This window comes from Eleutherodactylus coqui, chromosome 12 (genome assembly GCF_035609145.1).
Source record: "Eleutherodactylus coqui strain aEleCoq1 chromosome 12, aEleCoq1.hap1, whole genome shotgun sequence".
In the NCBI taxonomy this organism is placed as follows: domain Eukaryota; kingdom Metazoa; phylum Chordata; class Amphibia; order Anura; family Eleutherodactylidae; genus Eleutherodactylus; species Eleutherodactylus coqui.
The window spans coordinates 31592900-31608544 of NC_089848.1; the positions used below are offsets into that span (position 1 = coordinate 31592900).

The 15645-nt window shown below is 42.2% G+C and overlaps 1 protein-coding gene across 1 annotated transcript in view; it reads left to right on the top strand.

The window, feature by feature from the left end:
- NPSR1 (neuropeptide S receptor 1) overlaps positions 1 to 15645 on the top strand; it is a 283390-nt gene that overhangs the window by 253239 nt on the left and 14506 nt on the right. The window contains exon 7 of the mRNA XM_066584499.1: positions 14879 to 14968. Within this exon, the coding sequence (XP_066440596.1) occupies positions 14879 to 14968 (90 nt within the window). The remainder of the gene's footprint in view (positions 1 to 14878; positions 14969 to 15645) is intronic.

The window sequence follows — 15645 nt, forward strand, 5'->3', positions numbered from 1 at the left end:
CTATAAGTTGGTATTTTGTTTAGCGCCATGTTTTTAGGACACACTCATTATGTATTGTGGGGGTGCCCTCAGTCTTGACTGTAATGTATTTAATCATGCCGAATAGAATCATCAGAACTTGTGGCATGGTTATAGTAGCTGCCATGAGTACGTAGCTCCGTGTATGAATTACACGCTGTGGGTAATAGGGTATGTGCATTGACTAACCTTACCTGACATACTGGCGTGATAATGTCCACTATGTATTGTGTGGGGCAGGGATATCGTATTCTGTAATACAAGGCCACTGTGAGCTTTCCTATTTTCACGTCTATGGGGGCTTGCGTATTTCCACTACACCTATTGCATTGAGGCAGGAAAAGTTATGGTTCTTAGAATACGGCAACAGAAAGCAAATTTTGCATAAGAAAAAAATTAGAGATGAGCGAGTAGTGCCTTAGCCGAGTATCTCGTCTCTAAAGATTCGGGTGCCAGCGCGGGTGACAGGTGAGTTGCGGGGGGGAGAGAGAGATCTCCTCTCCGTTCCTCCCCGCTCTCCTCCTGCCAGCCCCTGAATCTTTAGAGACGAGCGGGGAGATACTCGGCTAAGGCACTACTCGCTCGAGTAATGTGCCTTAGCGAGTATACTCGCTCATCTCTAAAAAAAATCTAATTTACTTTTTAACCCTTTCCAATCCAATTTTGGATTCAGGGTTTCCTAAAAGGCTTTCCCTTTTTGCTGTTATACAATGGTGCCAAGTGTCTGGCAATAGACAGTAAGAATACCCTGTAGGATGTCTTCTGACATTGGCCGCCTGCAGACGGGCGGAAATTTCGCGGCGGGATTTCCCGCGAAATTTCCGCCTGTGGAAGCTGCCATAGGATTGCGTTAGCAAATGCAATCCTATGCAGACGGCCGCAGTTTGTCAGCGCGAAATATCGCGCGGCAAACAAACCGCAGCATGTTCTATTTCTGTGTGGGGCTCTGCGAGCCCCGCACAAAAATGTCACTCACTGGCCGCCGACTCCGCTGTGTGCATGCGCCGTCACATGAAAGAGCCAGAGCTGCGGGTGCGGGTGAGTACACACTGCTCTCTGCAGGCGCTCGGGTCGGGTCCTGCGGCGAGAATTCCCGCAGCCGGATCCGACTCGGCCGTCTGCAGGTGGCCATTGGAGCTGTACAAACTTCAATCAGAATGTAGGAAGATGTCAGACAGTGGATTGGAAAGGGTTGAAGATAGAAAAACATTTAAAGCACAGCGTTAGCGCAGATTTATTTTTTATCAACACCATCATAGATCTTTGCGTCCTAAGCTGTATGGCGCCTGTGCTCATTGTATTTTCCCATACTAAGGGCTTAAACAGACAAATCTATGCACAAATACGCTCGCCACAATGGAGCGTACTTACGCATTAACAAGTTATAAGTCTTCAATTTTTTTACTGTTCAAACCCAGTGCTATTGCACACGCAAAGGAAATAAAAGCAGAAAGATGAGGCAGGACCTGTCAATTGCTATGCCTCATCATATGCTATGCCTCATCATATGCTATGCCTCATCATATGCTATGCCTCATCATATGCTATGCCTCATTATATGCTATGCCTCATCATATGCTATGCCTCATCACATTTCGCTGGCGGGATTTTCACGTGACCAAAAACCTCCACAAACATACTCGTCTGTTTAAGCCCTTAGTATTCGGTCATACACAGTATATATTTTGTGCAATGTTAATATTTTAATTTCTTAGATATTTGTGCTTTCTTAATTATACTGGTGCCTTCCATCTTTGTACCACCTCTTGCACTTTATTTTTGTGTAGGTTGCTATGTAGTGATATTTATTGGTGCTTTCAGTGATGTTTGGGGGGGGGGGGGGTTGGTGTTTAATGATATTGTCCTTGATAAAGCGTTGTCTACTCATTATTTTGCAGTGTCCATGCCTTATACTGTTTTTGCATTCTCCATGGTTAATTTGGCACAGACATTGCACCTCTTCTCGAATATTTAGCAGGGCTTGCCCTGTTTCTCTTTTTTATGTGGGACTGGTGGGAAGGAGCATTACATAACACAATCGATCATCAGCTGGGTTGTTATAATGTGTAATGCTGCCACCTAGCAGGCCAGTCTCCTACACATAATGTACAGTTTACCCTCAGTAGAATTCAAAGAAACATAGACAATTGATGACAGAATGGTCCATCTAGTCCGTCCACATATTAGCCCTATTATTTTCTTTTAGGGTAGTGTCACGTTTGTCCTGGGCCCAATGCACACTACACACAGAACAGACGCAAGGTTGTGTCCATACCGGACAAATTGGAAAACTGATACTACTCATAAGCGGGAAAGGTCCCTACCTGAAAGCAGATAGACCAGCCAGAAAAGTACAAACCTGCCTCTGAGGGAAATACCTGACCCTAACTGGGGCTAAGGGAGAAGACAGAATCACAGTATAAATAACCCAGCATATGGGAAACAAACCGTAACTGACAGATGTACTGCTAACTCCAGAAGTTCTTGGACACCACTTCAACCACCACGACCAAGTGAACTGAAAATAAACAGCAAAGAGCTAAGGAAGGGATAGGAATATAAAGCCATCCCTACCTGCTGATAGGTGAACCAAAAAGAAACTACACCTAACAAAACCGCTCACACAAGGGGGCCTCTGAGAGAAATAGTAACATGCAACTTTATGGATACAGATAGTAGTAAACAACCCCCACACAAAGTGTCAACCAGCAAACTGTATAGGAGCAGAGCGACCAGTCTGCTTCCACATCATGCTTAACATACCACAAGATTGTCGCGACCAACAAGCCATAATAGTACCTCCCCCCCCCCAAGGAGGGGTCTCAGGACCGTTAGAACCTGGTCTAGTAGGATTTAGTTTATAAAAGCTTTTAAATAACCGATTCGCGTTGACATCAGCGGCTGGAACCCACACCCTCTCATCAGAACCATACCCTCGCTAATGTGTAATGAGGCATTGTAATGAGTTCCTGACTCGACGAGAATCAACAATGTGGCCGATCTCAAATTGAAGATTCCCATCCACCATCACTGGAGACGGAGGAGACAATCCATGCATAGGATTAACAAAATTCTTAAATAAGAATTTGTGGAACACATCACTTATTTTCAATGAGCTGGAAATCTCCAACCTGAACTATACAGGGTTAATGCTCACCTTGATTTTAAAAGGACCAATGAAACAAGAAACCAATTTGGAAGACGGTTGCTTAAGCTTTATGTTTTAGGTAGACAATCAGACCAAATCTCCCAGTTGAGAACTAACCCCCTCTGACTGACTATTACCCACCACCCTTTTGTAAGTCTTTACAGATCTCTTAAGATTTCTCTGGATTTCCGCCTAAACTGCCTCTAGGCTGGACAAAAACTCATTTTCTTTAGGCACCTCAGATATAGATTTAGAAAATGAACCAAAACACAGATGAAAATTCTGCCAATAGTAAATACCCCGACCAGCCCTCTGATCACCAAAAACAGAACACCGCAGGTACTGTTCCAGACTCTGGTTACACCTCTCTGTCTGATTTGTTTCTGGATGATAAGCAGAAGAAAACGACAGCTGTACTCACAACCGGCAATAAACACACAAAGCGCCAGATCCTAAACACAAACTGCACACCATGGTCGGAGACAATATTAGATGGTACCCTGTGTAACCTTACAACATGAGCTATGAACTGTTTAGCCAATGTTTTCGCATTAGGAAGACTAGGCAGAGCGATAAAATAACACATCCTGCTGAATCAATTAACCATCACCCAGATAACAGTGTTTCCCTCCGAGGAAGGCAAGTCAATGATGAAATCCATAGACAGATGAGTCTAAAGTCAAAGTTTGTCAGGAACCAGGAGTGGCAACAACTACCCAGCAGGTAGGCTCCAAGGCAATTTGGTTCTAGCACAAACTTCACAAGAGGGAACATAACTAAAAACCTCTTGTCTTAAAGACGGCCACCAAAAAATTCTAATTACCAACCTTTGAGTATTATTAATTCCTAGATGCCCTGCCAGAACAGAAGTATGCATTTTGGAGAATACTTGAAGCCTTAAATGTAACTGAATAAAAAGCTTCCCCCCTGGCATGCCCGAAGGAGCCAAGTCTTGGACCTGATGAATCTGCTCCTCCAGATCCAGGGACACTGCTGACACCACCACTGCTTTGGACAGAGTGGGTGCAGTAGGTTTGTCAGAGACCACTGGGACAAAAATCCTAGAGAGAACATCTGCTTTGACATTTTGACTACCAGGATGGCATGTGACCAGTAAGTCAAAATCTATACAGAAAATATGTTCCAAAAATTGTCAAAACGAGAAAAGAACAACAACCATCTTGCCAGTCTAGGGTTGAGTCTCTTAGCTGATGCTAAATATATCAGATTTTTGTGATCCGAAAGAACCGTCACCTTATGTTGAGCCCCTTCAAGGACATGCTGCCAATCCTCAAAGGTCCATTTACCATACCAAAGGCCCATACCAGCATGCAACTATATGGATACAGATAGTAGCACACAACCCCCACACAAAGTGTCAACCAGCAAGCTGTATAGGAGCAGAGCAACCAGTCTGCCTCTGCATTGTGTTTAACATATGATGACACCATCGCAACTGACAAGCCACAACAGATAAATCTATGCTTATCCCAGGGATCTTTGTGCCCACTTACTTTTGATTTTCCAACTACATTTGCTGGAAGTTTTCTCCAATATCTACTACTCTTGCAACAATATACCATATATACGCGAGTATAAGCCGAGTTTTCATCACAAAAAAATGTGCTGAAAAAGCCCCCTCAGCTTAAACTTGAGTGAGGTAAAAAAAAAACACCTCAGTACTCACCTATCAGCTGGCGTCTGTGTCCCCGGCGGTTCGGCCAGCTGCTGCAGTCTTCTCCCCGCTGTCTTCTCCCTGGCTTGCTTTTGAAATCCCCGCCATCAGCACTGTGATTGGATCGAGCGCCGGCCAATCAAAGCCAGCGCTCAATAAACCAATCACAGACATTCAGTGTCATTCTGAATGGCTGTGATTGGTTTATCGGGCACCGGCTGTGATTGGCTGGCGCTCGATAAAATCACAGTGCTGACGGCAGAGAGAGCATCGCGCTGGGGACACAGATGCCGGCTGATAGGTGAGTATTGCTTTTTTTTTTTTTTACCTACCATATACTCGAGTATAGCTAGGCTTATACTCGAGTCAATAAGTTTTACCAATTTTTTGTGGTAAAACCTATTGACTCGGCTTATACTCGGGTCAGCTAATACTCGAGTATATACGGTAATATTCTTTGACAGTGCTTCTGATCAATGCCGCAACTAATTTCAGCTTGTGCTCCCTTGCTTTTGTGTTTCATTTCCTAATAATGAAAACAAAGGCTTGGTACCGTGTTAGCCAGTACAGCAAAGTATGATTGTTCCCAGCAAGAAGAAACACGTAATCTTATAGATATGATACCTTTTACATGATGTTACAGCGAGCTTGCGAACCTCTCAGGTTCTTCTTCAGGCTAAAATGGAATAGATCAGAAGAGCCATGAATAAGTGTGTATAAATATTCATGCCTCTTCTAATCGATTCCATTTAAGCCTGAAGAAGAACCCTGCGTTGGTTCGACAGCTCGCTGTAACATCATGTATTTTTGTTAGCCATTAAAAGGTATCATATCTACAAGATTACTTGGTTTCTCTTGCTGGGAACAATCACATTTATTTCTTAACTAGCTTACCCGTCGCGCGTTGCTGCGAAGACAGACAGACATACATACATTCGTTTTTATATATATAAATAACAACCAATCACAGCGCAGCTTTCATGTTACCTCAGCAGTATAATATATAACAACCAATCACAGTGCAGCTTTCATGTTACCTCAGCGGTATAATATATTAGCAACCAATCACAGTGCAGCTTTCATGTTACCTCAGCGGTATAATATATAACAACCAATCACAGAGCAGTTTTCAGGTTACCTAAGCGGTATAATATATAACAACCAATCACAGCGCAGCTTTCATGTTACCTCAGCGGTATAATATATAGCAACCAATCACAGCGCAGCTTTCATGTTACCTCAGCAGTATAATATATAACAACCAATCACAGCACAGCTTTCATGTTACCTCAGCAGTATAATACATAACAACCAATCACAGCGCAGCTTTCATGTTACCTCAGCAGTAAGAGGAATAACAACCAATCACAGTGCAACTTTTATTCTGCCTCAGCAATATCAAAAAAAGCAACCAATCACAGCGCAGCTTTCATGTTGCCTGAGTAGTATAATTTATAGCAACCAATCACAGCACAGCTTTCATGTAACCTTAGTAGTATAAGAAGTAGCAACCAATCACAGCACAGCTTTCATTTTGCCTCAGCAGTATAATATATAGCAACCAATCACAGCACAGCTTTCATGTTACCTCAGCAGAATAAGAAATAGCAACCAATCACAGTGCAGCTTTCTTTTTACCTAAGCATTCTCAATATCCAGCAATTGTCAAGCGAAACGTTCGGCGGATGCATCATTTTGTAGTTGAACACACCTCCCGTTGCTCGTAATGCCTTTTGCTTTCGTGCTTGAGATGGAAATCAAACGATCTTTGTCTGGGGGGCATAACTGTCGACGACGCTCGCACGCGCGTCACCTATCGTAGGATAGATGTACTATACCAGTAATCTTCCCAGGAGTGTACTCAACAACTTCCCAAAGTTTCATGGCGATTGGATGAATGGTGTAGTAATGCATAAAGGACAGACAGACAGACAGACATTTTTATATATATAGATGACATCAGAAAGTGAGAGAATTAGACTCCGTACGTAAAATTTGGGCGCTAATTCTTTCGCGCTTAGAATTGAATAATTGAGTTGGGACCCATTAGCTTTTCCTATTTATGACATAATCAATGCTTGTGCCATATTACATCGGGTAGTGAGAGTATTACATTCCGTACGTAAAATTTGGACGCTAATATTTTTGCGCTTAGAATTGAATAATCGAGTTGGGACCCATTAGCGTTTCCTATTTATGACATAATCAATGCTTGTGCCAAATTTCAAGTTTCTATGACATTGGGAAGTGAGAAAATTAGATTCCGTACGTAAAATTTGGACACTAATTCTTTTGCGCTTAGAATTTAATAATCGAGTTGGGACCTATTAACTTTTACTATTTATGATAAAATCAATGCTCGTGCCAAATTACATCGGGAAGTGAGTGAATTAGATTCCATACGTAAAATTTGGACACTAATTCTTTTGCGCTTAGAATTTAATAATCGAGTTGGGACCTATTAACTTTTCCTATTTATGATAAAATCAATGCTCGTGCCAAATTACATCGGGAAGTGAGTGAATTAGATTCCATACGTAAAATTTGGACACTAATTCTTTTGCGCTTAGAATTAAATAATTGAGTTTGGACCTATTAGCGTTTCCTATTTATGACATAATCAATGCTCGTGCCAAATTTCAAGTTTCTATGACATTGGGAAGTGAGAAAATTAGATTCCGTACGTAAAATTTGGACGCTAATTCTTTGGCGCTTAGAATTGAATAATCGAGTTAAGACCCATAAGCTTTTCCTATTTATGACATAATCAATGCTCATGCCAAATTTCAAGTTTTTATGACATTGGGAAGCAAGAAAATTAGGTTCCGTACGTAAAATTTGGACGCTAATTCTTTTGCGCTTAGAATTGAATAATCGAGTTGGGACCCATTAGCTTTTCCTATTTATGACATAATCAATGCTCATGCCAAATTTCAAGTTTCTATGACATTGGGAAGCAAAAAAATTAGATTCCGTACGTAAAATTTGGACGCTAATTCTTTGGCGCTTAGAATTGAATAATCGAGTTGGGAACCATTAGCTTTTCCTATTTATGACATAATCAATGCTCGTGCCAAATTTCATGTTTCTGCGACATCGGGAAGTGAGGTGAATTAGTGGCAATGATGGAAATCGAACGCTCTACATAGGGGGAGGCGTAACTGTCGACAACGCTCGCACGCACGCCATTTATCATAGCATAAATGTACTATGCCTATAATCTTCCCAGGAGTGTACTCAACAACTTCCCAAAGTTTCATGGCGATCGGATGAATGGTGTAGTAGCGCATAAAGGACAAACAGACACACACACAGACAGACAGGCACACGGACACGCATACATTCAATTTTATATATATATAGACTAGCTTACCCGTTGCTCGTTGCTGCGAAGACAGACAGACATACATACATTCATTTTTATATATCTAGATACCAACCAATCACAGCGCAGCTTTCATGTTACCTCAGTGGTATAATATATAACAACCAATCGCAGCGCAGCTTACATGTTACCTCAGCAGTATAAAATATAACAACCAATCACAGCACAGCTTTCATGTTACCTCAGCAGTAAGAGAAATAACAACCAATCACAGCGCAACTTTTATTTCGCCTCAGCAATATAAAAAATAGCAACCAATCACAGCGCAGCATTCATTTTACCTCAGCGGTATAATATATAGCAACCAATCACAGCACAGCTTTTATGTTGCCTCAGCAGTTTAAGAAATAGCAACCAATCACAGCACAGCTTTCATTTTACCTCAGCATTCTCAATATGCAGCAATTGTCTTGCGAAACATTCGGCGGATGCATCATTTTCTGGTTGAACACTCATCCCGTTGCTCGTAATGCCTTTTGCTTTTGTGCTTGAGATGTAAATCAAATGATCTTTGTCTGGGGGGCATAACTGTCGACGATGCTCGCACGCGCGCCACCTATCGTAGGATAGATGTACTATACCAGTAATCTTCCCAGGAGTGTACTCAGCAACTTCCCAAAGTCTCATGGTGATTGGATGAATGGTGTAGTAGCGCATAAAGGACAAACACACACACAGACAGACAGACAGACAGATAGACATACATACATTCATTTTTATATACATAGATGACATCAGGAAGTGAGAAAATTAGATTCCATACGTAAAATTTGGTTGCTAATTCTTTGGCGCTTAGAATTGAATAATCGAGTTGGGACCCATTAACTTTTCCTATTTATGACATAATCAATGCTCGTGCCAAATTACATCGGGTAGTGAGAGAATTAGATTTCGTACGTAAAATTTGGACACTAATTATTTTGCACTTAGAATTGAATAATCGAGTTGGGACCCATTAGCTTTTCCTATTTATGACATAATCAATGATCGTGCCAAATTTCAAGTTTCTAGGATATTGGGAAGTGAGAAAATGAAATTCCGTACGTAAAATTTGGACGCTAATTCTTTGGTGCTTAGAATTCAATAATCGAGTTGGGACCCATTAACTTTTCCTATTTATGACATAATCAATGCTTGTGCCAAATTTCAAGTTTCTATGACATTGGGAAGTGAGAAAATTAAATTCCGTACGTAAAATTTGGACACTAATTCTTTTGCGCTTAGAATTTAATAATCGAGTTGGGACCTATTAACTTTTCCTATTTATGATAAAATCAATGCTCGTGCCAAATTACATCGGGAAGTGAGAAAATTAGATTCCGTACATAAAAGTTGGACGCTAATTCTTTTGCGCTTAGAATTGAATAATCGAGTTGGGACCCATTAGCTTTTCCTATTTATGACATAATCAATGCTCGTGCCAAATTTCATGTTTCTACGACATCGGGAAGTGAGAGAATTAGTGGCAATGATGGAAATCGAATGATCTACGTGGGGGGGGGGGGTCGTAACTGTCGACGACGCTCGCACGTGCGACATTTATCATAGGATAGTTGTACTATGCCTTTAATCTTCCCAGGAGTGTACTCAGCGACTTCCCAAAGTTTCATGGCGATCGGATGAATGGTGTAGTGACGCATAAAGGACAAACAGACACGCATACAGACAGACACGCATACAGACAGACACGCATACAGACAGACACACATGCAGACAGACACGCAGGCAGACAGACACGCATACAGACAGACACACATGCAGACAGACACGCAGGCAGACAGACACGCAGGCAGACAGACACGCAGGCAGACAGACACGCAGGCAGACAGACACGCACGCAGACAGACACGCACGCAGACAGACACGCACGCAGACAGACACGCACGCAGACAGACAGACACACAGACAGACACGCACGCAGACAGACACGCACGCAGACAGACACGCACGCAGACAGACAGACACACAGACAGACACACACGCATACATTCAATTTTATATATATAGATAAAATACTTCCTCCATGAACCTTCTTCAAATTGTTAACATATTTAACATTTTCGATCATTCTTCCCCTTCACTTCTTTCCTACAGGCTATACAAATTAAGTCTTTCCTGAGTGTATTGGTTAAGATCTTCAATCAACTTTGTAGCTCATTATTGGACTTCTTCTGTTTTATCAGTGTTTTTCTGTAGATGACGTCACCAGAACTGATCACAGTACTCCTGATGTGTTCCCACTAGAGATGAGCGAACGTACTCGGTAAGGCCGATTTCGCAATCGAGCACCGCGATTTTCGAATACTTCACTACTCAGGTGAAAAGATTCGGGGGGCCCTGGGTGGCGGGGCGTGGCATGGTGGAGCGGGGGGTAGCAGCGCGGAACAGGTGGGAGCTCTCTCTCCCTCTCCCCCTCTCCCCCCCCCCCCACTCCCCTCTGCAACCCCCCGCTCACCCACAGCGCCCCCGAGTACTTTTCACCCGAGTAGTGAAGTACTCGAAAATTGCAGTGCTCGATTGCGAAATTGTCCTTACCGAGTACATTCGCTCATCTCTAGTTCCCACCAGAGCTCTATACAGCAGGATCACAATCTCCCTCTTTCTACTGGTTGTACCTCCAGCTATGCAGCTGAACATCTGTCCTGTTTTCCCTACTACCTGGCTGTACTGTTGACTTGAAGTTGTTAGAAATCAAAGCCCCTAAATCCTTTTCTTCTGAAGTGTTTACTAAAAACAAACTGCTGATATGATACTCAGATTCCTTCCCTCCAAATGCATTATCCTACATTTGGAAACATTGAACTGCAGTTTCTATTGTTTTTGACTACTTATCTAGTAATGCTAAATTGGCTTCCATGTTACATACATCACCAGAAATATTAACCCAATTGCACACTTTTGTGTCCTCAGCATGCAGACAAACCTTACCTACCAAACATTCTCTTATACCGTGTTTCCCTGAAAATAAGACAGTGTCTTATATTAATTTTTGTTCAAAAAGATTTAACTTTTTTACATGTATCGCTGCCTGGACACTATTTAAATTGACTTTTTTAATTAACTGTTAGAAGGGCTTAATTTTGGAGTAGGGCTTTTATTTTAAGCATCCTCAAAAAGCCTGAAAAATCATTTTGCATCTTCAAAAATTCAGGAAAATCAGGGTATGTCTTATTTTCAGGGAAACAGGGTAGCTGTATTAAACATTAAATAAATGTTTGGTGAATCTGAGCTATTTGTTTAGACCTTTTGTGCAGCACTTTGTAGTCTGTTGAATTCTGGGCTGTGCAAATAACATAGAAGTGCTATGATAATGACAGGGCATGCCACAACTCTCAAACTGAAGAATACATCTGTACGTCACCTACAAATATACTCAAAAGAGTAAGGTCCAGGGCTCAGAAACGTCTGGTCTCCACTCTTAGCCAGTCTGTGTTCGGAATACACTTCATTAACAACACTCTGATATCTATACTTTAAAGGGGTTGTCTCACGAAAGCAAGTGGGTCTATACACTTCTGTATGGCCATATTAATGCACTTTGTAATGTACATTGTGCATTAAATATGAGCCATACAGAAGTTATTCACTTACCTGCTCCGTTGCTAGCGTCCCCGTTGCCATGGTTCCGTCTAACTTCGGTGTCTTCTTGCTTTTTTAGACGCGCTTGCGCAGATGGATCTTCTCCCTTCGGCTGGTCTTGGAAGCATTGGCGTTTTGGCTCCGCCCCCTTGTACGCGTCATCGCGTAGCTCCGCCCCCGTCACGTGCCGATTCCAGCCAATCAGGAGGCTGGAACCGGCACACTTCATGGGGCGGAGCTACGCGATGACGCGTACAAGGTGGCGGAGCCAAAACGCCAATGCTTCCAAGACCAGCCGAAGGGAGAAGATCCATCTGCGCAAGCGCGTCTAAAAAAAGCAAGAAGACACCGAAGTTAGACGGCACCATGGCAACGGGGACGCTAGCAACGGAGCAGGTAAGTGAATAACTTCTGTATGGCTCATATTTAATGCACGATGTATATTACAAAGTGCATTAATATGGCCATACAGAAGTGCTGAACCCCACTTGCTTTCGTGAGACAACCCCTTTAACCAACTGAGAATCCACTGGACTATCAAGGGATTGAGTCAAATTGTTAATGTATCTATAAACTCTTTATGTGGAACTGTATCAAAGGCTTTGCTGAAATCCAGAAATCTGATATTCACGGCACCTCCTTCACTCATCACTTTTATGGCATAGTCAAAGAAATCAATGAAATTAGTTGGATATTATCTGTTGTTTAGCAACCCAAGAATCTGTTTACTAGCGGTATTGATTCCTTCCTAATATTACTGCTATCAATTGTAGTGAGAAACACTGTTTTACCAGAAGTAGTGCAGATCCAATTATCCAATGATATTAAATGCAACAGGAAACCTTTATACGAACGCAGTTTGCGGAAATTTTGTTTTACAAGTACAATAAAAAACTAGAAGAATTGCATTAAAGTTTGACGTCCGTTAAAACAGGGGCATACTAAGCCTCGTTACTTAGAGCGGAGGGAACTATATGGCCTTCTTTGTCATATGTAATAGTTTGTAGTATTTACATGTGTGTAGCACCACTGTTATGGCAAGAGGCTCCCGCTACTTTTGATCTTGGACTTACCCCTCTTGTGATGACTGCAGGCAGCTCAAATGTGCATTGAATGTTTTATTTGGAAGGGGTATTTCCATCTCATCCAAACATGGCTGAGATGGGAATATCAGACCATATACGATGGCCACTGGTGGATTTGATTATGAAAACAGCTTAAAGAGGTTGTCCCGTGCCTAAAGAGAAATTTTTTTTTTTGCCCAGTCCCCCAGTACCTGTAAAGGAATACTGCTGCCAGGTGTTATTAAAAAAAAAAAAAATTCCCTTACCTGAATCCCCGTTCAGCAACTTTAAAAAATCTTCTTTCCAAGATGGCTGCCGCTGGTCTTCTCCCACAGTGCACCGCGGGTCTTCTCCCATGGTGCACCGTGGATGTTCTTCTGCTGTCTGCGCTCCACTGCCGATTCCAGCCACCTCATTGGCTGATCGGCACCATGTGATGGGGCGGAGCTACGCGATGACGCTGAGAATGGGGGAGGAGCCAGGACGCAGCTCGTGAGCCCGGACCATCCAGAAGAGGATTCCTCTCTGCGCAAGCGCGACTGTTCCGGCGACCAGAGGGCAAGTTTGGACATCGCTATGGAGACGGGGACGCCAGCATCGGGAGGGGGTAAGTGAATAACTTCTGTATGGCTCATATTTAATGCACGATGTATATTACAAAGTGCATTAATATGGCCATACAGAAGTGTATAACCCCACTTGCTTTCGCGGGACAACCCCTTTAACTGGCTGTTATACACAGTTTCCATAGTTCCCAAAGAAGTGAAAAGGAGTTAGGAAACAGCATAGCACACGGCACTAGTGTTTCTGAAACTTGGTGACAGCAGGAGTGAGCCAGGAAAGATGCAGTGGATTAATGTTCTATCGAAGGGTGCAGGTCCCAGAGGTAATGGCATATCCAAATGGAATTACCACTTAACGCTTTCATGATGGCCAATTGGTAAATTTATCCTGGGTGGTTGTGAAAGGTGTATGAAGCAGGCTAGGGAGGCAAGTTTGGTTCATACCTGGTGGCTGTCAGTTGTTTTTGACATTTTCCAGCTGCCAATAGCTGCCAGAATCAGAATTAGCTCTCATCTTGGCAGCTAACTCTTTAGATCTTACAGTCAAAGCTGACTGTTCATCTTATCAGCCAGCAGGGAAGGGGACCACTTCCCTCGCCCCAACAGCATCTCCTGCAATGTGATCAGGGGTGCATAGTTGTCCAGAGCCTACTGAAGCTCCCAGGGCTGTCATGCATAGATGCCTATTAAGCTCTGCCCAAGGCAGGGCTTGATAGGCAACATCAAAAATTGCCATATACTGCAATACTGGTGTATTACAGTATATAGTATGATAAATAAAAAAATTGCAAGTCCAAGTCCCTGATGGGGACTAAATGAAAGTTAAAAAAAAAATTGAATACATTTTTGTTAACAGTAAAAAGAACTCTTTTCCCATTTTCCCTAAAAAATATAAACAAAATAGAAAACCCTACATATTTACATATTTGGTATCACCATGTATGTAATAGCCTTAACCAATAAAAAGATAAAATATCACAACATTTATCCTGCACAATAAAGGCCATGGAAAAAAGACAGAATGCCAGAATTGCAATTTTTTTTCCGCTGTCCTGACTTCCAAAAAATTTTGAATAAAAAGTGATCAAAATAACGTATGTTTCCCAAAATGGTAGTTACAAAATCTACAGCTCACCCAGCAAAAAACGAGCCCTCACGCCTCACACAGCCCAATCAGCGAACAAAAAAAAGAAAGTTACGGGTCTCAGAATATGGCGACCGAAGTGAAAATGTCATTTACTTTTTAAAAATAGAAAAACATTGGAAGCGCAGCATTAAACCACGCAGGATCTTGGCCCAATTTTCCAGGTTTACATGACACAGATCTGACAATTTATGTTATCTTTATTATTTGTGGATGACTTGCATAAGAATTGTTAATTATTCATGTAATGTAAATCTGTCAACTCCTCCGTGATTAGTAACACTTAGTTGTCTTTTTCCTAGATGGGAATTTTTGTACCAGTTACAGTCAGCGAGGACTCATATCAAAAGCCAAGATGAAAGCGATAAAATATAGCCTTGTAGTCATTCTGGGTGAGTAGATGCTTTTTTAAATGAAATGTTAAAGATTATTAACAAGCATAACACCTTCAAGTCGGCATCCCTACTTCTCTGCTACGTCAGAATATCAGATATGGCATGGATGCTACCATGATGCATACATCACAGAAGGACAAACTCTGCAGAAGCTGCACTTGGCCTGTCCAGGTGCTTCTCTGGTGCTCCGAGTACAGGAAGTAAAAAAATAGTCAAGCATCTGGAAAGGAGTTTTTCTGCAAACTCGTCCTGCAGTTTCATCTCAGTCAGATATGCAAATAATTAGAGTTGTGACGTGCTTAGGTGAACGGTCTTGCCACCAGAGATCCTAAAAGTGGTTCCACTCTTGGCCTATAAAAAGGCTCTCAGAGGCTACTTGTGTGCAATGGACCTCTTTTTCTACTTATGAAAAGCTTGTTGACCACTAGACGCCTCTACGGAGCAATTGAAGAGATTTTGCACTATAAACAGAATTTGAGAGGGGGCACATTATTTAAATACAAGAAGCTGGATGGTCATATTAATGAATTGCCCACCACCGGGACAGCTCAGACTAGATTGTTAGGCCTCATGTCCACGGGCAAAAGAAGAATTCAAAATCCGCAGCGGATTTTAACTCTTCTCCTGCCCGCGGATCTGCATCCCGTAGGGATGCATTGACCACCCGCGGGTAG